Raw genomic sequence first — 27,469 nt, forward strand, 5'->3', positions numbered from 1 at the left:
CCAGGTCTCGCTGTATTGCCCAGGCTGGTCTTGAACTCCTGGGCTCCAGTGATCCTCCCGCCTAGGCCTCCCAAAATGCTGGGGATACAGGTGTGAACCACTGCACTCTGCCTACTTTATCTTATTTTAAAATTTCCTTCACATGTGTTGGTACTAATAGAACAGAATTGCGTGAGTCAAATTAGTAACCAGTAGTGACTTCTACAAAAGCTTTCATTACTTCAAAACCACTGATAATACAGCCATAGAAAGTATCAACCAAGAATAACTAAATCACTTAGGTATAAAACTCGCAGATTCCCCAAAGACAGAAAAACCTTCGACCCCATAACTATGACTACCTGAGAAGTGGATACAGCTTTTCTGGGCATCATAGAAAAACATCTTAAGATCACAAAGTCTCCTGATAAAAACCAAAATGCTTGCAGGTGAGCAGTCTGGGTATTTAAGAAAAAACAAAAAACCAAAAAGCTCTACTCAGACAAACCACCTACTGTGAGGTTCACAAGAATTTGCTATTTCAGAGGGAATAAAGGATACAGCACAGTGGCAAGACCAAGCTAAGCCAATTTCCAATTTCCAGCCCTTCAGTTCCCCCTCTCCATATTCTTTTCTTTTTTTTTTTTTTTTTGAGAAGGAGTCTCGCTGTGTCTCCAGGCTGGAGTGCAGTGGCACGATCTCGGGTCACTGCAACCTCCACCTCCCAGGTTCAAGCGATTCTCCTGCCTCAGCCTCCTGAGTAGCTGGGACTACAGGCGTGCACCACCACGCCCAGCTGATTTTTGTATTTTTAGTAGAGACAGGGTTTTACCATGTTGTCCAGGATGGTCTTGATCTCTCTACCTTGTGATCCGCCCACCTTGGCCTCCCAAAGTGCTGGGATTACAGGCATGAGCCACCTTGCCCGGCCCCCTCTCCAAATTCTTATTCCTATTATCTACAAGATCCCTTTCAAAGTTAAGAAAAATGATAAAATACAATACTCTTGAGATTATTTGCTTTTTGTCAAATCAAAATCTTTGCCCAAAGATTAAGGCAATATCTGGTAGGTATGTGGGGAGGCAGCAAGATTGTAATTTTGAACTTGAATGATAGGGGTTAGTTACCGTCACACTGCTTGCCAAGTGTCATGCAAGGATGAGATGAGAGGAACACAAAGAACCGTGGATATGTTGCCGAAGCCGAGGCATTTTGTGGGCTTCTCAAATGAGCAGGAATACCCTCCCGGAGTAAAATGTAGTCGATACCTTTGTTTAAAGAACAATTTGGAAAAATACTTCTTCACAAGACCTAAAAGATGGCCATATTTAACTTTAGAACAGTTTGTTCCTTTTACTTTAAATGGAAGAGCATTTTCTTTCCCATAAGCATTAAAGACAGCACTATATCTCCATTTTTAAGTAGTTTTAGGCTGGGCGTACTGGCTCACATGTGTAATCCCAGCACTTTGGGAGGAGGCTGAGGCAGGAGGATTGCTTGAGCTCAGGAGTTCAAGACCAGCCTAGGCAACACAGTGAAACCCCATCTCTACCAAAAATACAAATATTAGCGGGGTGTCGTGGTGCATGCTTGTAGTCCCACGACTCAGGAGGTTGAGGTGGGAGGCTTGCTTGACCCCATAAGGCAGAGGTTTCAGTGAGCTGAGACCACACCACTGCACTTCAGCCTGGGTGACAGAGACAGGTCTTGTCTCAAAAAAAATTTAAAAAGTAGTTTAAGGGGGCAAAAAGTGGGATCCCCTTTCTGACCTGGCTAAAGCTTCCTTCATTGACGCACGCAATTATTTATTTATTATTTATTTATTTATGTTTTGAGATGGAGTCTCACTCTGTCACCCAGGGTAGAGTGCAATGGTGCGATCTTGGCTCACTGTAACCTCTGCCTCCCGGGCTCAAGCGATTCTCCCGCTTCAGCCTCCCAAGCAGCTGGGATTACAGGCGTCCGCCACTATGCCCGGCTAATTTTTGTATTTTTAGTAGAAACAGGGTTTCACCACGTTGGCCAGGCTGGTCTCAAACTCTTCAAGTGATCTGCCCGCCTCAGCCTCCCAAAGTGCTGGGATTACAGGCATGAGCCATCGCGCCCGGCCAGACTCATGCAATTTTTAATGTATATTTAGTCATCATAATAACTGTGTCGGAAGGTTTAACTAAAAGAAAGCATACTGAAATACTTTTCCTGGGGAAAGGCAATGACCACGCATTTCTTAAATAGAATAAAATTGGTGATTTATACACCAGTTCCCCTACCCCCATCTCTTTAAACTTTGTACCCCTTGTGCCCAGCAAGAAATAGTAGAAATAGGTATTCTGTCAGGCATGGTGGCTCACACCTGTAATCCTAGCACTTTGGGAGGATCACTTGAGCCCAGGAGTTCAAGATTAGCCTGAGCAATACAGTGAGATCTCATCTCTACCAACAAATTTTTCAAAAAATTAACCAGGTGTGGTGGCACGTGCCTGTGGTCCCAGGTACTCAGGAGGCTGAGGTGGGAGGCTTGCTTGAGCCCAGGAGGTTGAAGAAAGAAAGAAAGAAGGAAGGAAGGAAGGAAGGAAGGAAGGAAGGAAGGAAGGAAGGAAGGAAGGAAGGAAGGAAGGAAGGAAGGAAGGAAGGAAGGAAGGAAGGAAGGAAGGAAGGGAGGGAGGGAGGGAAAGAAAAGAAAGAGAGAAAGAAAGAGAGAGGGAGGGAGGGAACGAAGGAGGGAAGGAAGGAAGGAAGAAAAAAATTGGTATTAAAGTTTCTTAAATAAAAATGGATTTTTTCTTCCTAATGCATGTTTTCTCCTCATTTTTCTTATCCGAAGTCTTCCCTTGGAATATAAGTAAGTTTTCCTCCTTCACATTTAATATTTCATTGCCTGATTGTTTTTCAGTTTAAACAACAGGAGAATCCAATAACAAATCTTTACCAACAGCTAAGAGTTACTGAAAGTGCCTTTTTAGTTATAAAAAGTTAATCCATTTTTAATGTAAGGCAAGCAGTTCACAATTAAACCTAAGAGGATAATTTACTATAGATAGACGTGAAGTACCTAAAAAGAAATGAATATCCAATCTACACCTATATAATGGCAAAAAATAGAGCTAGACTTTCAGAGTCAGAGGGGACCTTAATGTCAGGTCGGCAGGTCTGGGCTCACATTCAATCCAAACCAAGCTTTGCTGAGTGTCCCTTCCCTCCACTTTCTCCTGAATCATTCCCCCTTGGGCTAGGAGTTTCCAAGAAGGCAAATAAAGGAAGATAAGCAACAAGGGAAAAGGATGGCAACTCAAATGTGCAGTTCAAGGCTTTGAATACGAATTTTTTTTAACACTAATGAAAAAGGTAGTACACAGCTCTTAAAATATTGAAATACTTCTCTCTGTCCAATATCAGCACATAATGCAGAAAAGCCCATTGGGAACATGTTCCTCTCCTTTAAATGCCACTTGGAAAGCTTCTTCATTATTCATAAATGATAAATAAAAGACCGGGCGTGGCCAGGCATGGTGGCTCACACCTGTAATCCCAGAACTTTGGGAGGCTGAGGCAGGTGGATTGCTTGAGGTCAGTTCGAGACGAGCCTGGCCAACATGGTGAAACCTCGTCTCTACTAAAAATATAAAAATTAGCTGGGTGTGGTGGCACGCACCTGTAATCCCAGCTACTCAGGAGGCTGAGGCAGGAGAATTGCTTGAACCTGGGAGGTGGAGGTTGCAGTGAGCTGAGATCACACCACCGCACTCCAGCCTGGGTGACAGAGCGACACTCAGTCTCAAAAAAAAAAAAAGTAGTGTTTACAATATAAGGGAAATTGGGATCTCATGTTCTAATTCAAGGAATTTAAGGCTATTAACCATTTTAAAGGTCTCATGTTTAAGCTTCTCACTTTATCTTTCTTTATTCAAGAAAATCCATAATAGCAAGTGTTGACAAAAATGTGAGGAACTGGAACTGCCATACACTCTAGTGGGAGTGGAAATTGGTATAACCACTGTGGAAAACTGTTTGACAGTATCTATCAAAACTGAACATATCCCTTCCCTATGATCCAGGAATTCTACGTGTGGGCATAATCCTTTATATATGGTGTTTATGTCCACCATACATAAAACAATGTTCACAGCAGTGCTATGCATAATTACACAAAATTGGAACAACTTCCATGTGCTTCAAGAACAGAATGGATAAAATAAATTATAACATCTATTCATACCATGAAATGGTACTGGCAATTAAAAAAAAAAAACAAAACACACTGCTACAGAGAACAAGGTTGAATCTTATTATTATAATGTTGAGTAAAAGAAACTGGACATAAAACAGCACTGGTGATGGTTTGCTTCACATGAAGTTCAAACACAGGCAAAAGTAACCTATGGCATCAGAAGTCAGAATAGAGGCTACCTGGGGAGGGAGCACTGACAGAGAGGTTGGAGCTAGAATTACTTTATATTTCAGTCTGATCGTGGTTATTTGGGCACACACATATATGAAAACTAATGAAATTGTACTCTTAATATTTGTGCATATTTACTGTGTGCCAATTATACTTCATTTAGAAATATCTGGAGAGAGATATAGAAATTTCTGAATTCTTTCCTAAATATAAAAGAATTCAATACAGCTTAAATATAGTTGCAAGTATTGACGCTTATACCTTTAGAAAGCCCATTATGCTTCTGAAAAATGCACTTACTACTTAATATCATACATAATAGAAAGCTAACATTTTGTATTAATGGAATCTGAAAAACACATTGTACTATACATTTGAAATTACAGATTTACTAACTAGTAAAGATAAATGTTTGAGAACTAAACTACAATGTTTAAGAACTAAAATTTTAAAATGTTTGTTTTTCCACTTTTTTCCCTTGATTTACATTTTTTACTTTTTATATTTCATAATTATTTGTAGCAAAAGCTATTGGATATAATTCCTGCACTTCTATATTGCAAGTATTTTCTCTATTTACCACAGACTTCAAGTCTTAGCATTTCAGAGCTGAAGGGGACACGCACGGACTCCCTCACTGCACAGATGAGGACGCGGAGGCCGGGGGAGGTGAGTGTCAGTCCCAAGGTTGCAGACCTAGGACAGGGACCAGAGCTCCCGGGCTCCCAGAACTCTGTCGCCTTCAACCCAAATTCGATTCAGTCCTCTCATCCTTCCAAATAGAAAGCTGACACGAACCGATCGGAAGCTTTTTTTTTTTTTTTTTCAATAACTATGCTACCCAGCAGATTCTCTGGGGAGAGTCCTCAGAGTCCTTGAAAACCCCACTGGGGTTTAATGCCAGGATAAGAAGAGCGTAGAAGAAAGAGACAGCTAGTATTTTAATATATAAATCTGTTTGCATAATATTTCCTAGGTAAACTATTCGCTGATCCAACCAAAATTCGGCGGGGCTGGGGTGTATCGTTATTGAGGACGACTCGCTCTAGGGGAGAACCCGGACGCATTTTTCCATCAGAGTTCCCTCTATAAATCAAAACCTCAAAAGAAGAGTTAACGACGACACCCAGGAGTCTACAGTATCCAGGGGTCGGTCCAGAAGAGGTCCCTGGCCACCTGGCGCAGAGCTCGCGGCCGCAGACTCCCATTGACGGCCCAGCACCGGAGCGCGCGGGCCGAGCTGCCCCAGACCCGGCGCAGCGCCTCGGGGAGGCCGTCTGCAAAGTCCGGGCCGCCACTCGGGACCGCGGACCGGGCCAGAGGAGAGACGTCGGAGAAGAGGGAAGAGGACGCGGGGTGGGAAAAGCCGGGGCCGCGGGCAAGTAGTGGGCGAGTCCGGAGGGCGCGAAAGAGGGGAGGGGCGCGGGAGGCAATGGAAGGAGCGAGCGCGGGGAGGAGCGAGGCGGCTGGGCCGGAGGAGGCGCGCGCCCGGGTCCACAGTGCGGGGTGGGGGCTGAGGGGCCGCGAGGGGCTGCGAGCGGGCTAGCGGGGCCTTACCGAGCAGCGGCAGCCGGCCGCCGCCGCGCGCCAACGCCGGCATGGCCTCCGGAGCCCGGGGTCCCCAGGCCGCGCCGGCCCAGCCCTGCGATGCCGCCTGGAGCGGCGCGCCCCGCGCTGCAGGTGGCTCTCTTAAGGATGCGCGTCACCGACCGCAAATTCCCTCGGACTGGTGCAAAGTGGAAGGGGGGAGGAACCCTCTCCCCAGAGGCAGGGGCCGAGCCGAGCAGCCGGTGCCTGGCGCAGCGCTGCAGCCGAGCCCACGTGCCCGCCGCGGTCCGCAGCCTGCGCTTGGCGGCCCCCGGGGCTCCCCGACTGCGGCGGGGAAGATTGGGCGCGGTCCCGCTGGAGAAGTTGCACGGGCTCCGCGGCTCTGCCTCCTTGCTGCCCCTGTGAGTCCCCGAACTCTGTCGTTTGGATCCGGGGCGTGGGGACTGCAGGGAGCCACAAACCACCCTTCTAGCGCTCTGGGATCTTTGAGGCCCTGAGAAGGGCGCTGAATCCGCGCGGCACGCTGGCGACTCCGGCCAGCGCACAGGCGAGCATGGGGTCTCATTCCATTCCCCCTGGATCTTAATTGTGGACTGATTTCCTTTGTCTCTCCCTCCATCTCCTAGGATGCCCAGGACCCAGTCAGCGGCGGGAGCAAGAAAAACAGGCGGGGTTTCAATGTCAACCAAGGCATAGGGAGGTTAACAAACACCCCTGAAAACAAAACACACAGAAAATACATCCCAGAGGATGTTGCGAATCATCCGCTCAATGGTTCTTCTTCTTCGCATAATTTTTCGAGTTGAAAATTATTATTATTTTCCTGCAATAAGTTGAAGATTGGAAAGCTCTGGATGCCAATTCTGGTTCTTCCCTTACTTAACTGGCCGTTTGACCTCCACAAACCTGTTTACTCATCGTAAAGGAAAGGGGTAGACCAAATGGTTTATAATGTCTCTCCCAATTCTAGGAATTCCATGCTCTTAATTATTTTAATCATTTTCTAATAAAGCATGAAAATTGTTTACTCTTGGCCATACAGTTATTTTCCTTAGATGTTGTTTACAGCACAATAATTCTTTCCCCCAGGACATGGCCGAAACTTTAGAAGTGTCTACTGTGGTGCAGCCACTATAGGAAACACTATAGAGGTTTCTCGAAAAATTAAAAAAAAAATATGGTCCAGCAATTCCATTTCTGGTCATGTAGCCAAAAGAATTGAAAGCAGGGTTTTGAAGAGATGTCTGTACACCCATGTTTAAAGCAGCATTATTCACAGTAGCCAAAAGGTAGAAGCAACCCATGTCCACAACAGATGAATGATGAACAAAAATGCAGTATATACATACGACTATTTTCCAGCTTCAAAAAGGAGGGAAATTCTGATACATGCTAAAATATGGATGAATCTTGACGACATTATGCTAAGTGAAATAAGCTAGTCCCGAAACATACAATGCTGTATCCCATTACGAATTCATAAAGACAGAAAGTAGAATGGTGGTTACCATGGGCTGGGGGCAGGGGGAAATGGGGAGCCAGTGTTTATTGGATACAGAGTTTCAGTTTTGCAAGATGAACAGAGTTCTGGAGACTGGTTGCTCAACAATGTGAATGTACTTAACGCTACTAAACTGTACACTTAAAAATAGCTAAGGCCCGGTGCGGTGGTTCCTGCCTGTAATCCTAGCACTTTGGGAGGCCGAAGGGGGCAGATCACCTGAGGTCAGCAGTTCAAGATCAGCCTAGCCAACATGGTGAAACCCCATCTCTACAAAAATACAACAATTAGCCAGGCGTAGTGGTGCATGCCTGTAATCCCAGCTACCTGGGAGGTTGAGGCAGGAGAATCTCTGGAACCCGGGAGGCAGAGGCTGCAGTGAGCTGAGATTGCACCACTGCACTCCATCCAGCCTGGGTGACAGAGCCAGACTCTGTCTCAAAAAAAAAAAAAAAAAAAAAAAAAAAAAGAAAGGTTAAGATGGTAAATTTTATGTATGTGTATTTTACCTCAATTTTAAATTTTTAAAGTTTTTGTGTAGCTGCTGAGGGTTTAAAAATTTTGTTAAAGAGTTTTGTGTCTACCTTAGGTCAGAAACAGCAATGAAGGAAGAAGGCCTGAAGGCCTGAAATAAGTGAAACATGAGGAGACAAGGCAATGAAACGGGCTGGTTATGGGGAGAAAAGTGAGCTTCCAATGGCCAAGACCTAACACACTACCTTTTATTTAAAGCTTGATTGCTGTCTTAAAGGAAACTGATTGGCTGGGCGCTGTGGCTCACGCCTGTAATCCCAGCACTTTGGGAGGCCAAAGCGGGTGGATCATTTGAGGTCAGAAGTTGGAGACCAGCCTAACCAACATGGTGAAACCCTGTCTCTACCAAAAATACAAAAAGTAGCTGGGTGTGATGGCACGCGCCTATAGTTCCAGCTACTCGGGAGGCTGAGGCAGGGGAATTGCTTGAACCCAGGAAGCGGATGTTGCAGTGAACTGAGATCATGCCACTGCACTCCAGCCTGGGCAACAGAGCAAGACTTGGTCTTAAAAAAACGAAATTCGGCCTGGCGCAGTGGCTCACGCTTGTAATCCCAGCACTTTGGGAAGCCAAGGAAGGTGGATCATGAGGTCAGGAGTTCAAGACCAGCCTGGCCAAGATGGTGAAACCCCGTCTTTACTAAAAATACAAAAAATTAGCCGGGCGTGGTGGCACGTGCCTGTAATCCCAGCTACTTAGGAGGCTGAGGCAGAGAATTGCTTAAACCTGGGGAGTGGAGGTTGCAATGAGCCAAGATAGCGCCACTGCACTCCAGCCTGGGTGACAGAGCAAGACTCCATCTCAAAAAATAAAAATAAAAAGAATTAATAAAATATTTTTTTAAAAGAAACTGTTATACATTTGCAGAACATCAGCTTGAGTGCAGCAGTATTCAGGATACAAAATCATAAAGATACTGCTGTTTTGTCCAAGAATCTTGGACACAAGGCAGAGATCTCCATGAAAAGGGTGTTGGTGAGAGAGGAGAAGTTAGGAATGGTTTCTTTTTTTCTGAGACGGAGTCTTGCTCTGTCGCCCAGGCTAGAGTGCAGTGGCGCGATCTCGGCTCACTACAACATCTGCTTCCCAGGTTCAAGCAATTCCCCTGCCTAAGCCCCCTGAGTAGCTGGGATTACAGGCGCACGCCACTGCGCCCGGCTAAGTTTGTATTTTTAGTAGAGAAGGGTTTCACTATCTTGGCCAGGCTGGTCTCAAACTCCTGACCTCGTGATCCACCCGCCTTGGCCTCCCAAAGTGCTGGGATTACAGGTGTGAGTCACCACGGCCAGTCAGGAATGGCTTCTATGCACACTTGATTTTCCATGGTAATTGGTGGAAAAAATAATTCTAGAAAGAGCAAATCTTATAGACTGAAATATTTTGGAGTATGAGGTATAGGCTAACAGAAGGTGAAGTAATGCCCCTGGTTTTTTGAGATGTGCCAAGAATCATATCTAATATGAGAACTAATTTCTTCCTCACAGCAACACTAAGGAAAGTAGCCTGAGATTATCTAGAGTCCTGGATTACACGCCCAGGTATGCACGCCCAAGTATGAAATTTTGGTGTCAGAGCTCATGATAGGAATTCTGCAATAAAGAAACTCTTAAAGGGTCAAAAGCAACCAGAAGAAATGAAGTGAAACAGGAGAAATCAGAAAAGAGAAGGGTAAGTTTGTTTCTGGGTTGAATGGAGCGTCTAGTGCTAACTCCACAAAAGGATGTATTTTATGTAGATTCTTAGCACTGTGTTGCTTAGCTGCTACACAGCCATGAGTAAGTGGTCATCTATCTTACCAGCATCTTGATGCCATGTTTCCACCCCTTAAGTCACACAAATATCTCCTCTGCCTTTCTTCTCTCTCTTCAAAAATTGTGACATAGTTTCAGTAGCAGCTCACAGGTGAAATATTTTAATGTCATTTTTAACATACAAAGCTTTATGTTCTCCTGAAAATAAGGGACAAACAAAAGGAATATTTGAATAGGGTTCACGTGAATTCAGTTGAGATATCAACTTCATAGTACAGTTTTACATATCTTTTATTAATAGGGGCTTTGAACTCACCAATTGGCAAAATCTGACAATACAAAGTGTTGGCAAGAATTCAGAGCAATGGAGAACACCCACACACAGTTGGTGGATGTCTGAATGGGTGTGAGCACTTTGAAAAATAATTTGGCATCTCTTACTAAAGTTGAACATATCCTCCAGCCAGCAGTTTCACCCCTATATATAAACCTCAGAGAAACACACATATGTGCCAAGAGACGTGTATAAGAATGTTCATAGCATTATTGTTTATATCAAAAATTGGGAACAATCTAAATGCCCACCAACAAAAGGATAAATTGCAGTACAGTCGTAATAAAATGCTTATATATTAAATAACAGTGTAAATAAATGAGCTACAGTTACCTGATACACCAGGAATGAATCTCAAAAACATACTGTTGAGGGGGAAAAGCAAGTCATGGAATAATAGACATAAAGACAGAAGCAAATGATATTTTTCTCAGGAGTACATTCTTAGGGGTATAAGGAAAGTAAGGGAATAATTATCACAAAAGTCAGGATTGTGGTTACCTCTGGTATGGGGTGGGAAGAGGAGATTTAATTAGAGAAGACAAACTGGGGATCTCTAAGGTGCTAACATACCCTATTGTTGTTTTGTGATAAGGTCTTGCTACATTGCCCAAGCTGGAGTGTAATGGCTATTCACAGGCACAACCATAGCTCACTGCAGCCTTGAACTCCGGGGCTCAAGCCTCTGGGTAGCTGGGACTACAGGCGTGGACCACCATGCCCAACCACACCCTATTGTTTTTTTTAACCTCTGTGGTGGGTGCTGGATGTTCATTTTATTGTTATTCTTTAAACTACGTAATTATTTTTACACACTGCTGTATGATGTATTTCACAACAAAAGAAAATTAAAGGCCGGGTGCGGTGGCTCACACCTGTAATCATAGTATTTTAGGAGGCTGAGGTGGGCGGATCACAGATCAGGAATTCGAGACCAACCTGGCCAACAGGTGAAACCCCGTCTGTACTAAAAATACAAAGAGTAGCCGGGCATAGTGGCACACACCTGTAATCCCAGCTATTTGGGAGGCTGAGGCAGGAGAATCACTTGAACCTCCACCAGGAGGTGGAGGTTGCAGTGAGCCGAGATGGTGCCATTGCACTCCAGCCTGGGAGACAGAGCAAGACTCCATGTCAAAAAAAAAAAAAAAAAAAAAGGGAAAATTAAAGAAGTTTGAAGCCAGTCACTGTGGCTCACACCTATAATCCCAGCACTTCAGGAGGCTGAGATAAGAGGATCACCGAGCCTAGGAGTTAGAGACACCCTGGACAATAAAGTGAGACCCCACTTCTAGAAAAAAAAATTAAAATTAGCCAGGCATGTGGCTCAAACCTGTAGTCCCAGCTATTCAGGAGGCTGAGTCAGGAGGATTGCCTGAACCCAGAAAGTCGAGGCTGCAGTGAGCTGCGATTTTGTCACTGTGCTCCAGGCTGGGCAACAGAGCAAGATCTTGTCTATTAAAAATAAATAAATAAATAAGTTTGACACATTTTCACCTACAAGGTATTCTTATACAAACAAATGATATCTGAATCTGCTTAAGATTCCAGGACCTGGTGGCGCACACCTGAAGATCCCAGATCCAACTACCATTGTATAGGAAATACGTGGGATAATGGAACACGGAACAACACAGGGACACAATTTTAAAATTCCGAAGTCTGGACGCAGTGGCTTACACCTGTAGTCCCAGCACTTTGGGAGGCTGAGGCAGGCAGATCACTTGAGGTTCAAGACCAGCCTGGCCAACATAGTGAAACCCTGTCTCTACTAAAAATACAAAAATTAGCTGGGCATGGTAGTGGCTGCCTGTAATCCCAGCTACTCAGGAGGTTGAGACAGGAGAATTGCTTGAACCCAGAAGGCGGAGGTTGCAGTGAGCCCAGATGGTACCATTGCACTCCAGCCTGGGTAATACAGCAAGATTCCATCTCAAAAAATATATAAATAAATAATAAATAAATAAAATAAAATTCCAGACCCTAGGAAACTGTATAGAACAAATAACTTGGTTTCTTCAACCAAAATTTGTAAGAAAATAAAAAAAGAGGCCGGGCGCGGTGGCTCAAGCCTGTAATCCCTGCACTTTGGGAGGCCGAGACGGGCGGATCACGAGGTCAGGAGATCGAGACCATCCTGGCTAACACGGTGAAACCCCGTCTCTACTAAAAAAATACAAAAAACTAGCCGGGCGCGGTGGCGGACGCCTGTAGTCCCGGCTACTCGGGAGGCTGAGGCAGGAGAATGGCATAAACCCGGGAGGCGGTGCTTGCAGTGAGCTGAGATCTGGCCACTGCACTCCAGCCTAGGTGACAGAGCGAGCCTCCGTCTCAAAAAAAAAAAAAAAAAAAGAAAAAAAGAAAAAAAAAGAGATGGAACCTACAAATTAAAAGAAACCTGAGAGATATATTAAGTATATTACAATATCAAGCAATTGTAACGTGCAATGTAAAGATGTTATTTGGATGCTGATTCAAGTAACCTGAAAAATACACATAAAATAATTGGGAAAATGTGATCACTGGTTTTAATTTTGACATTATTTTATAAGAAATTATATGTGTGCGGGAGGCTGAGGTAGGAGCATTGTTTGAACCCAGGAGGCAGAGGTTGCAGTGAGCCAAGATGGCGCCACTGCACTCCAGCCTGGGTGACAGAGCAAGACTCTATATCCATTAAAAAAAAATAAATTATATGTTTGATGATAGCATTGTTATTTATTTTAAAAATAGTTCTTATCTTTGCAGAGGTACACATTAAATAGTTACAGATAAAATGATATGAAATGGGAAGGTTGAGAGGGAATAGGGAGTGACGGTTAATGGGAACAGGATTTATTTTTTTGGGATGATGAAACTATTCTAAAATTAGATTATGGTGAAGGTTGCTCAACTCTGTAAATACACTAAAAACCACACTAAATAGGTGAACTATAGACATGTAAATTGGATCTCAGTGAAGCTGTAAAAAATGATACAAAGTCAGAGATTTTCTTCCAAATCATCTGATGTGGAGGGTTTAAGTGGAGGAATCAAAATTAACCGTGTGTCACCAGTAGTTGCACCTGAGCCACAGTCATATAAGCTCATTTTACTTTTCTTAGACATTTTCTATAATAAAAGGTTTTGAATAAAAAAGATTTGAAGAAAAGGCCGAGCCGTCGCGTGCCTAGCATGCTGCGTGGAAGCCGAAGCTTGACCTCCCGCATGACCCCTCTGGTCAGCCGGGCCCCTCAGATGAGAATTGCACCCAGGCCAGCACCAGCCGCTAAGCCGCCAGCAGCGGCACCCCCATCTGCAGTTGGCTGTCCTGCTGCTGCGCCTCAGCAGCCAGGTCTGATGGCCCAGATGGCAACCACTGCAGCTGGCGTGGCTGTGGGCTCTGCTGTCGGGCACACACTGGGTCACACCATTACTGGGGGATTTAGTGGAGGAAGTAATGCTGAGCCTGCGAGACCTGACATTACTTACCAGGAGCCTCAGGGAGCCCAGCTGGTACAGCAGCAGCAGCCTTTCTTCTATGCGATCAAACAGGTTTTGGAGTGTGCCGAGAACCAGGATGACATCAAGCTCTGTGAGGGTTTCAATGAGGTGCTGAAACAGTGCTGACTTGCAAAAGGATTGGCCTAATCAAGAAGTTCAACCTGGAGAAATGGGAAATCAGCTCTATAACCAAGTTAATTTAGTATAAAAATAGAATTGATAGTGAAGGTATAAAGTGGAACCATTAGTTGCTTCCTTGCTTCTGAATTGAAATGGAAGGAGGTGTTCCTACTCTGTAGAAGTTGGAGCTGGGCAAATGTTTGTGTGGCCTCCTTAAAATAGTTGTTGTGATTTTATTCTTTGTGAGTTAATTAGAATAAAGTCATTTTCTTCCAAGAGAAAAAAAAAAGATTTGAAATATTGGACAAGTTAACTTATCCTGAATGTGTGGAAGATAACTACCGCAGCTTAGAACGCATGAGCTGCTCTTTACTATGTTTTTATGAACCCACCTAAATGGAATGAACAATAAAAGAACCTTGGAATCTGTTTCCATTACGCAAACTTGATGGCACACAGGTGAACTGCAAAATTCCAACTGCAGAATTTCATGATAATTGATAGGTATTCCTTTATGTCTAAGATGATTTCAAAATAATCGTCTCCTTAGAATTCGTGGCAACAGATAATGTATTAGTTTGCTGGGGCTGCCATAACAAAGTACCACAAACTGGGGGTGGGGGTGGAGTTAAATAAGAGAACTTTATTGTCTGACAGTTCTGGAGGCCAGAAATTTTCAAACATACACAAAAGTGCAGAGAATAATATAATGATATATGTATCCATCACTCTGTTTCAACAGTGACCATCATTTTGTCATTCCTGAGAATGAGGAGCGCTCCAGAGTGCAGTTTTTGGAGATAACGTTTTAACTAAAAAGGATTACTTCAATTGGGACTTTTTTTTTTTTTTTTGAGACGGAGTCTTCCTCTGTGGCCCACGCTGGAGTGCAGTGGCACGATCTCGGCTCACTGCAAGCTCCACCTCCTGGGTTCATGCCATTCTCCTGCCTCCGCCTCCTGAACAGCTGGGACCACAGGCGCCCGCCACCACGCCCTGCTAATGTTTTGTATTTTTAGTAGAGATGGGGTTTCACCATGCTAGCCAGAAGATCTTGATCTCCTGACCTTGTGATCTGCCCGCCTCGGCCTCCCAAAGTGCTGGGATTACAGGTGTAAGCCACCGCACCTGGCCTCAATTGGGATATTTTTAATCACTGTGGCAATCTGGTAAGGAGGTATTTTCAGGATTTTTATTTTAGGGGATAAGGGTCTTCAAATCAGGATCTGCACTTTAAAAACAGTGTAGGCCAGGCACGATGGCTCACGCCTGTAATCGCAGCACTTTGGGAGGCTGAGGCAGGTGAATCACATGGTTAGGAGTTCAAGACCAGCCTGGCCAAAATGGTGAGACCCATCTCTACCAAAAATACAAAAATTAGCTGGATGTGGTGGCATGTGCCTGTAACCCCAGCTGCTTGGGGGACTGAGGCAGGAGAATCACTTGAACCTGGGAGGCAAAGGTTGCAGTGAGCTGAGATAGCGCCACTGCACTCCAGCCTGGCGACAGAGCGACACTCCATCTCTAAATAAATAAGTAAGTAAGTAAATAAATAAATAACAGTGTAGAGGCAATAAGAGAAATAGTTATTCTTTATTCCCAAAGGTATATAATATAATATTGCTTGACAGTCACATCAACAAATATTTGCACCAAAGTGTTACAGAGGTTTTGATAAAAGCATGTGCCAGGCATACTACGGTCACAGTGAAAAGCGTGGCCCATAAAACATTCCCTTCACTATGGCCCTTAGAAACCCGGCTTTAACCCAAGGAAACTGCTTCCTCTGTAGCTCTTCAAATGCTACAGAGGAAGCAGTTGGGGAAAATTCTTATTTCCTCCAGTTCCATATATGATGAAGCCTGGAATGTTGGCATTCTTCTATTTCTCCATTGCTACTTACAGATCATTACCTATTTTTTTTCTACTAAAAATAATATTCTTGGTGGGGCATGGTGACTCACACCTGTAATCCCAGCACTTTGGGAGGCTGAGGTGGGCAGATCACCTGAGGTTGGGAGTTTGAGACCAGCCTGACCAACATAGTCAAACCCCATCTCTACTAAAAATACAAAATTAGCCAGGTGTGGTGGCAGGCACCTGTAATCCCAGCTACTTGGGAGGCTGAGGCAGGAGAATCGCTTGAACCTGGGAGGCAGAGGTTGCAGTGAGCTGAGATCAAACCATTGCACTCTAGCCTGGCCAACAAGAGCGAAATTCTGTCTCAAAAAAAAAAAAAAAAAAAAAAAAAAAAAAAAAAAAAAGAGAGGTGGTGCACATCTGTAATCCTAGCTACTTGGGAGGCTGAGGCACGAGAGTCACTTGAACCTGGGAGCCGAAGGCTGCAGTGAGCCAAGATGGTGCCACTGCACTCCAGCCTGGATGACAGAGTGAAACTCTGTCTCAAAAAAAAAAAAAAAAAAAGAAAAGGTAATATTCTTTTTCTACCGTAAGTATACATGTTAAATGCAAAAAAAGAAAAAAAAAGTTGGAAAGTATCCATACGCACACTCACATTACCTGTACCAACTGATAACCATTTACACTTTGGTGCCAGTCTATCTAGTTTTTTCTCTACGCGTATCTTTATACATAGATCTAGACATATATTTTATAAATAGGATTATCATATACATTCTCGTTCTTTGCTTACTTTTAAAAAAATTGGCTGGGCGTGGTGGCTTATGCCTGTAATCCCAGCACTTTGGGAGGCTGTGGTGGGCAGATCATTTGAGGTCAGGAGTTCAAGACCAGCTTGGCCAACATGGTGAAACCCTGTCTCTACTAAAAATACAAAAATTAGCCTGGCGTGCTATCACGTGCCTGTAATCCCAGCTACTTGGGAGGTTGAGGTAGGAGAATTGCTTGAACCTGGGAGGCAGAGGTTGCAGTGATCGCGCTATTGTGCTTCAGCCTGGCCAAAAAATCAAGACTTCATCTCGAAAAAAAAAACAAAAACAAAACAAATATTGTCCATGTTGATTATGCCACGACATTACTGTTAAGTTACTCATTGCATGATATGGATGAATCATAATTTATGGAACCAATACATGTTGTTGGACGTTTTATAGGTATCTTTGGTTTTGTTTTTTGTTGTTGTTGTTGTTGTTGTTTTGGTTTTTTTTTTTTTTTTTTTTTGAGACGGAGTCTTGCTCTGTCACCCAGGCTGGGGGGCAGTGGCGTGATCTCGGCTCACTGGAAGCTCCGCCCTCCGAGTTCACGCCAGTCTCCTGCCTCAGCCTCCTGAGTAGCTGGGACTACAGGCACCCGCCACCACACCTGGCTAATTTTTGTGTTTTTAATAGAGATGGGGTTTCATCGTGTTAGCCAGGATGGTCTCCATCTCCTGACCTCGTGATCCGCCCGCCTCACCACAACCTCTGCCTCCTGAGTTCAAGAGATTCTCCTGTTTCAGCCTCCCAAGTAGCTGGGACTGCGGGCATGTGCCACCACGCCTGCCTAATTTTGTATTTTTAGTAGAGACGGGGTTTCTCCATGTTGGTAAGGCTAGTCTCGAACTCTCAACCACAGGTGATCCGCCCACCTAGGCCTCGCAAAGTGCTGGGATTACAGGCACGAGCTACCATGCTTGGCGTTTTGTTTTTGAGACTGGGTCTCGCTTTGTAACCCAGGCTGGATTGCAGTGGCATGATCTCAGCTCACTGCAACCTCCGCCTCCCAGGTTCAAGCAATTCTCCTGCCTCAGCCACCTGAGCAGCTGGGACTATAGACGCAGGCCACCATGCCCGGCTAATTTTTATATTTTTAGTAGAGATGGGGTTTCACCTTATTGGCCAGGCTGGTCTCAAACTTCTGACCTCGTGATCCACCTACACTGGCCTCCCAAAGTGCTGGGATTACAGGTGTGAGCCACCGTGCCTGGCCAGGCATTTTTGTTTTAATATTCAGTTATTATGGCTACACATTTTATGTATTTAATTGTGTTTTTATTTTTACTGATTCAGTCTCGCTGTGTTGCCTAGGCTGGTTCAAACACCTGGGCTTAAGGAATCCTCATACCTCAGCCACCCAAAGTACTGAGATTACAGGTAAGAGCGACCGTGCCTGGCCAAGGATGCAAATTTTAGAACTTAGTTTTTTGAAGCTTTTGAGCTCAACTTACAAATATTGTCATTTAATTTATAAATCGAATATGGTTTTGAAATTTAAAACACTCATCTTGTACTTCGATAAGTAATCATCTTATAAATTTAAATTATTGAATTGTATTAAATCTTCCTAAACATTCAACACCTTTATGAAATTCTCTTAGAAGTTTCAAACTAGTCACACATTTAGTAAATTTATTCCTCTGTAGTGCTTCAAACACTTAATAAAAGTCTAATCAAACTTTCTCAGCATTTAAGAAGCATTTACATGCATACTAATGCAAAATTTGCAGATTTACTAATTAGATCCCTTCACTTGTTTACACAGTGATTACAAACTTAATTAGCTACATTTTTCTAAGTATTTCACCTAAAAACATAAATCTGTCAGATTCTCTTAAATCATATGAAACACCTCAAATCATGAACAAAACACAGAAACTATAACAGATTGCAAACTTATTACACCTGCACAAAAATATTAACTTTGTAATTTGCATCAGTTTTTTAAATAATCTAAAAGCTTCCCAGAGTTGCAAGTTTACTCTCCTGCCTAAGAGGAGCTCAGGATGACTCTGATTTGTGCTTACGATTATAGGTTATAGATCTGGCATCAGGAGGCGGAAGCTGGGTGCACCTTTCGGGATAATTCATACAGGGCAGTCTCTTTTGGCTAGTTCACATCACGTTTTTTAAAAATTAAAAAATCTGGCTTATCATGTATTCCTCTTAGCCACTGCCACTTTTTTTTTTTTTTTTTTTTTTTTGACAGGGTCTCACTCTATCACCCAGGCTGGAGTGCGATGGTGCAATCTTAGCTGATTGCAACCTCTGCCTCCCGGGCTCAAGGGATCCTTCCACCTCAGCCCCCCAAGTAAATGGGACTACAGGCATGCACCACCATACCTGGCTATTATTTGTATTTTTTGCAGACACTGGGTTTTGCCATGTTGCCCAGGCTGGTCCTGAGCACAAGCGCTATCTTCCCACCTCCGCCTCCTCCCAAAGTGCTAGGATTACAGGTGCGAGCCGCCATGTCTGGCCACTACTACCTTTTTGAACTGTAATCTCTTACACAACTTTTCACTTCCTGAATTGAGTGGAAGGAATGTTGCACTCCCAGCTACTCTCATTCATTTGCACCTCTCCACTCAAACACTTTTCATGATGACGAATATCCATCCAATCGTCTACCCTTAAAGAACATAGACACCCTTGCTGCCAACAACTTTGACCACAATTTACCAGTCCGTTTCTGTTGTTACACTTTGAAATCCTCTACCTTTGAAATCTTAAATTTCCATACACCAATCTAATAGCAACTCCCAATCCCCTCCCTGGTCTACATCTCAATTCGAGTCTAATGAGGTTTGTGTGATTAAAAATCTGCTAGAATTGGTCTGGAAGGTGACTTTTAAAGGAAGGAAAGGGAAAAACATGGCTTGATAGTGCCGATATAAAGAATTTGTTATGAATTTGAGTGATTGCTAGGTGATGACCCTGTAGGGAGAGATCACTAGATGAGTTCAGGTGGCAAATAGAAAACTCCTCTTGGGGTGCAGTGAGAGATGAAGGTAGTGATATGAAAGGATGGGGATCAATTTTATATGAGGGCTTTAATTTGAAATGGGAATTTGGTGATATTCTCAGAGCAGCACAAGTTTTCATGCCATGGAAAAGCAGCGGGAAAATGTAAATCTTGCCAATAACACGGGAAAATCTCCAAGGGTGCCCAATGACTTACTTGCCTATAAACAAAGCCATTCCTGAGCACTTCTGGCTATGACATTTCAAAATAAATGTTTTAGAGAATTTTACGGACACTTTTATGATTTTAGAGGATAAACTAGATTTCATAAATTTTGTTTCCTCCCCTTTGCCCCCTAAAAATCATGAACATAATCCTGAAAATCTCAGCATTCCAGCAAACAATAACCTAATGTCATCAGTCAGTTAGGATTACTATAAGTATATATACCAACAACATTTTAACATTTCCAGATTTATAGTTAACAAAACGCAATCATATTAACTAAAGACTTGCTCTGCTTGAATCAGTTTCAAGTATTCAAGGGATTATTAATGGATTTTAGCTAAAGTTAAAATGGCTCACAACTAGCAACCTTTACGCTGGTCCTAAGAATTTCTGCCTCCTGTCATTCATGCTTTTGGTTAATGCCCTCCCCTAAGTGTAAGAGCTAATGACTCCCTTCTGACACAAAGAACATGGCAAAATTGACAGGACGTCATTTTCACAGTTTGGTTACCAAAAAAACAAAAAACAAAAAACTGTGGCTTCCAGCCTGAGCAGCAAACTCAGACTCTGTCTCTATAAAAAAAAATTCAATTTAGCCAGACATGGTGGTGTGAGCCCAGCTGCTCGGGAGGCTGAGGCAGGAGGATCTCTTGAGCCCAGGAATTCGAGGCTGCAGTGAGCCATAATTGCATCACTGCATTCCAGCCTGGGCAACAGTGAGACCTTGTCTTAAAAAAACAAAGCAGGTTCTTTCCTCTCAGAAGCCCCTCTCTCTCACTAGAGAGAGAGCTGTTCTCCTCTCTCTTTCTTCTATTAAACCTCCACTCCTAAAACCACAAAAACAAAACAAAACCCTAAAAAACTAGCCTGGGCAACATGGCAATACCCTGTCTCTACGAAAAACACAAACAAACTAGCCAGGCCTGGTGGCGTGTGCCTGTAGTCCTAGCTACTTGGGAAGCTGAGGTGGGAGGTTTGCTTGAGCCCCGGAAGTCCAGGATGCAGTGAGCCGAGATGGCCACTGCACTCCAGCCTCGGCAACAGAGTGACACTGCGGAAAAAAATAAAAATAAGACTGTTGCTTCCATCTTGTTTGCCCTCTCTCCCTCTGAGAGAAGTCAGCTACCATATCTTGAGCTTCCTATGAAAGGTTCATGAGGCAATGAGCCAATGTCCCTGGCCAACAGCCAGGGAGGACATGAGGCCTGACAATAGGCACATATTGAGCTTAGAAGGCAATGCTCCCTCCCTCAGTCAAGCTTTGAGATGACTGCAGCCCTGGCTTTGATTACAGCTTGTGGGCGACCCTGGGACAGAGGAACCCACCTAAGCCACACCCAGATTCCTGACCTATAGAAACTGTGAGATAATAAATGTTCATTTTGTTTGTTTGTTTCTTCGTGACGGAGTCTCACTCTGTGGCCCAGGCTGGAGTGCAGTGGCACAGTCTTGGCTCACTGCAACCTCCACCTCCCAGGTTCAAGCGGTTCTCCTGCCTCAGCCTCCCAAGTAGCTGGGATTACAGACATCTGCCACCATGCCCAGCTAATTTTTGTCTTTTTAGTAGAGATGGGGATTCACCATGTTGGCCAGGCTGGTCTCAAACTCCTGACCTCAAGTGATCCACCCGCCTCTGCCTCCCAAAGTGCTGGGATTACAGGCATAAGCCACCGCACCTGGCCAAATGTTTGTTATTTTGAGATGCTAAGCTTTGAATTAATCTGTTAAGCTGCAAGATAACTGTACAATTTTTCTAAGCCTCCTTTCTTTCCTTCCTTCCTTCCTTCCTTCCTTCCTTCCTTCCTTCCTTCCTTCCTTCCTTCCTTCCTTCCTTCCTTCCTTCCTTCCTTTTTTTTTTTGAGACAGAGTCTGGCTGTGTTGCCAGGCTGGAGTGCAGTGGCGTGATCTCTGGGTTCAAGCAATTCCCCTGCCTCAGCCTTCCAAGTAGCTGGGACTACAGGTGCACGCCACCAGCCTGGCTAGTTTTTTTGTATTTTAGTAAAGACGGGGTTTCACCATGTTAGCCAGGATGGTCTCGATCTCCTGACCTCGTGATCCACCCACCTTGGCCTCCCAAAGTGCTGGGTAGCCTACTTTCAAACCTTAATAAATGAATTGAGAAATGTATAAAACTTTGGTCAGTGCAGGAAATCATTACATTTGATGAAAGGAGAAAATGTTAAAATGCGTTGAAAAGAAAGAGGAGCAATGAGAATTTACTAGTAATCATATATGAAACTATATTTTTATTCTATCATTAATATAAATGTTTTGGCCGGGCGTGGTGGCTCACGCCTGTAATCCGGCACTTTGGGAGGCTGAGGTGGGGAGATCACGAGGTCAGGAGATCGAGACCATCCTGGCCAACATGGTGAAACCCCATCTGTACTAAAATACAAAAAATTAGCCAGGCATGGTGGCACACGCCTGTAGTCTCAGCTACTCGGGAGGCTGAGGCAGGGGAATTGCTTGAACCCAGGAGGCGGAGGTTGCAGTGAGCTGAGATCCTGCCACTGCACTCCAGTCTGGCAACAGAGCAAGACTCTGTCTCAAAAAAAAAAAAAACAAAGTTTCTTTGTGTTGACCTCCCAAGGTGCTGGGATTACAGGCGTGAGTCACCACACTGGGCTCATATTTGTTTACTCATTCATTTAATAAATATTTATGGAAATCTTTCTGTGCACCAAGTGCTGAGTTAAATAGAAACAGTCCTTGCCCTCATGGAGCCCACAGCTCAGGAGGACAGACAAATATGAAACAAATAATCTATAATTACAAATTGTGATAAATGCTACAAGGGGAAAGTGCGGGGTGCTGCAAGAGACTATATAATGGAGACATCATTTAAATTGGATGATAAGGAAAAGGCTCTCTGAGGAGATTTAAACTGAGACCTGTATCAGGATGTGTTCAAGTCAGGCAAAGTGTGTATGGTGGGAGAGAGGGGGCTATATTCCAGGCGGAAGAAATAGTATGTGTAAGGACCTTGAAGTAGAATAGTTTGTTGTGTGGAGGAACTGAAATAAGGCCCGAGGGGGTCCACCAATAGGAGATGAGCTGGAGAGATATACCATATCACACAGGTCTCTGAAGGTCATGCTAAGGAGTTTGGATTCATATTGAATTCAATGGGAAATGAAGGTTGTAATTGGGGATGGCAAGGGTGTGGTCATCCAGTTTACCTTGTAAAATGCTGATTGACTGCTCTGTAGAGAATAGATTATACAAGATAAAGTAGGAGGCTGATGATGATTTAAACAAGGCTCTGGGCAGTGGAGGGGAAGATAAGACAATGGGTGGATGTTGAAGGCTGAAGGGAGTTAGGGAGAAGCTGTTCAGGATGACTCTCAGGTTTCTTTTCTTTTTCTTATTATTTATTCATTTTATTTTGAGACAGGGTCTCACTCTCTGGCCCAGGCTAGAGTGCAGTGGCGCAATCATGTCTCACTGCGGCCTCGACTTCCCAGGCAGGTGATTCTCCCACCTCCACCTCCCAAGTAGCTGGCTCATGCCACCATGCCTGGCTAATTTTTTGTTTTATTAGAGATGGGGTTTCACCGTGTTGTCCAGGCTGGCATTGAACTCCTGGGTTCAAGCAATCCACCTGCCTTGGCCTCCCAAAGTACTGGACTCTCAGGTGTCTGCCTTAAGACAAACTGGGTGTTTGGAAATGCCCTTTATTTTATTTATTTTTTTTGAGATGGAGTTTCACTCTGTCGCCCAGGCTGGAGTGCAGTGGTGCGATCTCGGCTCACTGCAAGCTCCACCTCCCGGGTTCATGACATTCTCCTGCCTCAGTCTCTCGAGTAGCTGGGACTACAGGCGCCCACCACCATGCCCAGCTAATTTTTTGTATTTTTAGTAGAGACAGGGTTTCACTGTGTTAGCCAGGATGGTCTCGATCTCCTGACCTTGTGATCTGCCCGCCTCGGCTTCCCAAAGTGCTGGGATTACAGGCGCAAGCCACTGCGACAGGCCGGAAATGCCCATTATTAAGATGGGAATGACTGGCAGAGAAAGAAGCTTGGAGAAATAGTGCAATTTTGACAAGCTAAGGTTGAAAATTCAAATAATAACATCAGGTAAGCATTTTGACTTACAAGTCTGGAGGTTAGAAGAGATGTCTGAGGCGGCGATAGAAATTTGGGTGTCACCAGCCTATGGATAGTATTTAACCCATGAGACTGAAATCTGGGAAGAGGTGAGATTATCTAGGAAAATAGTTCAGAAGGAGGATAGAAGAGCCCAGAAAACACAATATCCAAGTGAAAGTGTATATTCTGCAAGAAAGTAGGCTACGGAGTATTGGGCTGCAGCAGCCAGCAGGCTTCCCTTTTCATTGGGAAATGAAATGTTCTGTTCATTGATCCACCCTATTATGTATATCTATATTGACTTTCTAAGTGAATTCTCATCTAAAGGTCCTAGAGTATTTTTTTTTTTTCCCTTGCTGTCAGAGCCAAAGGAAGGATCCAGGTTTTGGGGATACCTGAATCATACAATTTTGGGAAACTTCTTAAGGAAACAGAATACAAAATTCGAAGTGTAAAATTAGGCGCAAAAGCAAATATTTATTTAGAATTGAATCACAACAAATTACAGATTTTCAAAAGCTGACAAATATCACAGATTTCACAAAATCAAGACAACTTAATTTTTATTAAATTATTTTAATTAATGAATTAGTTATTCATTAATTAACCACATGACACAACTTTTTTCTTTTTTTTTTTTTTTTCTTTGAGACAGGGTCTCGCTCTGTCACCCAGGCTAGAGAGCAGTGGTGCACTTTTGGCTCACTGCAGCCTCTGTTTCCCGGGCTCAAGCAATCCTCCCACCTCAGCCTCTGGAGTAGCTGGGACTACAGGTGTGCACCACCATGCCTGGCTAATTTTTGTATTTTTAGCGGAAATGGGGTTTCACCATGTGTCCCAGGCTGGTCTCCAATTCCCGGGCTCCAGCAATCCGCCTGCTTCAGCCTCCCAAAGTACTAGGATTATAGGCATGAGCCATTGCAGCCAGCTACACAATTTTTTTTCCCATCTTTTTTGGATGCATAATTTTTTATTATCTCTTCTCATGACAATGCTTTTGGAAAATCACTCTACAGAGAGAATAGAAAGATAATTCAATCTTTTATAAAGCCCATGGTCAATCAAACTTCATTTATATATATTTTTTCTTTTTTATGTATCTGTCCTCACAATCTGTTCCCACAAACTTCATTTTTTATTATTAATTGTTTAAAATTTTTACATTTCAACTCGATTGGTTATGCCATGTAAAGTTTTAGAACTATTGTTAAATTTGAGAAAATCTCGATCAAATTTCTTTCATATATGAGTGGTAAGATTTCACTGCTTCGGTGCCAATTTGTATGCTATCTTGTCTGGAACCACCCGACTGTCAGGACAAGATGTGTTAGATATGCTAGGATACAGGCCAATCATGGGTACATAAAACATATGACTTCACACAAAAGCACACTTGATGTTTGTAATAATGCTACAGACAGCCCTGCAAACACAGAAATTTGGATTAATTCTATTTTGTGTCATTCCCATTAAAAAAAAAGAATGTGTTTATACTTGTACATAGTACACTGCTGAATACATTCCTTATAGAGAAGACTTCAATTTGACTAGGTATTGATGAGAACCTAAGCTTTCAGATTACAATTTCACAAGTTCAATGACTGGAAGAATTTTCTACAGATTAAGTTCTAGCTTTGCATATTTCAAATCTTATTTCCCCTCCACTAACCAATACTGTAGGTTCACATACAATACAAGTTCTGGCCTTGGATTTTGGTGTCATGGTTCATGGCCAGCTGGCACTGGGAGGTAGGAGTGCACTTAGGAGCCATTTCTACAACCTGGATGACTATCATTGACTGAATTACACACAGAATTGACTGCGAGTTCCACAAAAATATCTCACAGAACCCAATCTAAATAAATATATCCCCAACTCAACATCCCAACATCACCCAACAAGAGGGGAAGTACAAGTGGATAGCTTTAACCAATTGCAGTTAAAATACGTTACTTTTGAACATCTTACAAATATGTATAACCATGACAGCACATTACTAGGGTCCCTCCCAGGGCCTTAACAGGATCCTATGCAAGCCAAACTTCATTAGCTTCATGGTATATCTACCTCTAGTCACAGCGTTAAAACTCCCGAAACAGCAGTGTTAACTACCCACAGCTAGATCCCTTTTTCATTCCCTCTTTGAGGGAGAACTGTTATTTCACTCCCATCATAAACTCTTGTGAGTTAGTCCTGGGGAAATCTCAAAGTGATGATTTAAGGCCTGCTCTGGAGACCCCAATGGCTAGTATTTTAGTTTCAGTTTTGCAAGATGAAAAGAGTTGTGGAGATTGGTTGCACAACAAAGTGAATATACTTAACACTACTGAACTGTACACTTAAAAACGGTTAAGACAGGCTGGGCACGGCAGCTCATGCCTGTGATCCCAGCACTTTGGGAGGCTGAGGCAGGCGGATCATGAGGTCAGGAGATCGAGACCATTCTGGTAAGCATGCTGAAACCCCATCTTTACTAAAAATACACACACACACAAATTAGCTAGGCGTGGTGATGTGTGCCTATAGTCCAGCTACTCAGGAAGCTGAGGCAGGAGAATCGATTGAACCCAGGAGGCGGAGGTTGCAGTGGGCCGAGATCGCGCCACTGCATTCCAGCCTGGTGACAAAGCGAGACCCTCAGAAAAAAAAAAAAGAAAAAAAAAAAGGTTAAGGTAGGGACCGGGTGCCTCATGCCTGTAATCTCAGTACTTTGGGAGGCTGAGGTGGGTGGATCACCTGAGGTCAGGAGTTTGAGACCAGCTGGCCAACATGGTGAAACCCCGTCTCTACCAAAAATACAAAAATGAGCTGGGCATGGTGACAGGTGCCTGTAATCCCAGCTACTTGGGAGGCTGAGGCAGGAGAATCACTAGAACCTGGGAGGTGGAGGTTGCAGTGAGCTGAGACTGCGCCACTGCACTCCAGCCTAGGTGACAAGAGCAAAATTCCATCTCAAAAAAAAAAAAAAAAAAGGTTAAAGCATTGTAAAGATACATGCATGCTTATGTTCATTGCAACACTATTGACAATAGCAAAGACGTGGAATCAACCTAATGCCCATGAATAACAGACTGGATAAAGGAAATGCGGTACATAGGCTGGGCGCAGTGGCTCACGCCTGTAATCTCAGCACTTTGGGAGGTTGAGGCAGGCAGATCACGAGGTCAGGAGATGGAGACCATCCTGGCTAACATGGTGAAACCCCATCTCTACTAAAAATACAAAAATTAACCGGGCATGGTGGTGTGAGTGCCTATAATCCCAGCTACTCGGGAGGCTGAGGCACAAGAATCACTTGAACCCAGGAGGCAGAGGTTGCAGTGAGCCAAGATTGTGCCACTGCACTCCAGCCTGGGCAACAGAGGAGACTCTATCTTAAAAAAAAAAAAAAAAAAGAAAAGAAAAAGAAAGAAAATGTGGTACATATACACCATGGAATACCATGCAGCCATAAAAAAGAATGAGATCATGTCCTGTGCAGGAACATGGATGGACCTGGAAGCCATTATCCTCAGCAAACTAACGCAGGAACAGAAAACCAAACACCACATATTCTCATTTATAAGTGGGAGCTGAATGATGAGAACACATGGATGCAGAGAAGGGAACAACATACGCTGGGGCCTGTGGGGTGGGGGCTGGGGGAGGGAAAGCATCAGGAAGAATAGCTAATGGATGCTGGGCTTAATACTCACGTGATGGGTTGATTTGTGCAGCAAACCAGCAGGGCACATGTTTACCTGTGTAACAAACATGCACATGTATCCCTGGAATAAAAGTTGAAAAAAAAAATAAATAATACAAAAAAAAAAAAGAAAAAAAAGAGTAGTGCTAAAGCCGGACGCGGTGGCTCACG

At 43.7% G+C, this 27,469-nt stretch overlaps 1 protein-coding gene and 1 pseudogene across 8 annotated transcripts in view; one reads left to right on the forward strand and one right to left on the reverse strand.

Moving 5' to 3' along the window:
- FLT3 (fms related receptor tyrosine kinase 3) overlaps nt 1–6,060 on the reverse strand; it is a 94,775-nt gene extending 88,715 nt beyond the window's left edge. For all 8 annotated transcript variants that reach the window (XM_005585547.5, XM_074021784.1, XM_074021782.1 and 5 more), the window contains exon 1: nt 5,936–6,060. Coding sequence is in view for 3 of the 8 variants with exons in the window: in XM_045376840.2 (XP_045232775.2) it covers nt 5,936–5,978 (43 nt within the window). In the remaining 5 variants the exon portion in view is untranslated. The remainder of the gene's footprint in view (nt 1–5,935) is intronic.
- Nucleotides 6,061–13,080: 7,020 nt separating this feature from the next.
- Nucleotides 13,081–13,709, forward strand: LOC102143338 (coiled-coil-helix-coiled-coil-helix domain-containing protein 2 pseudogene; annotated as a pseudogene).
- The last annotated feature ends 13,760 nt before the right edge of the window (nt 13,710–27,469 follow it).

The sequence above is a fragment of the Macaca fascicularis genome, chromosome 17 (genome assembly GCF_037993035.2).
Source record: "Macaca fascicularis isolate 582-1 chromosome 17, T2T-MFA8v1.1".
Classification (NCBI taxonomy): domain Eukaryota; kingdom Metazoa; phylum Chordata; class Mammalia; order Primates; family Cercopithecidae; genus Macaca; species Macaca fascicularis.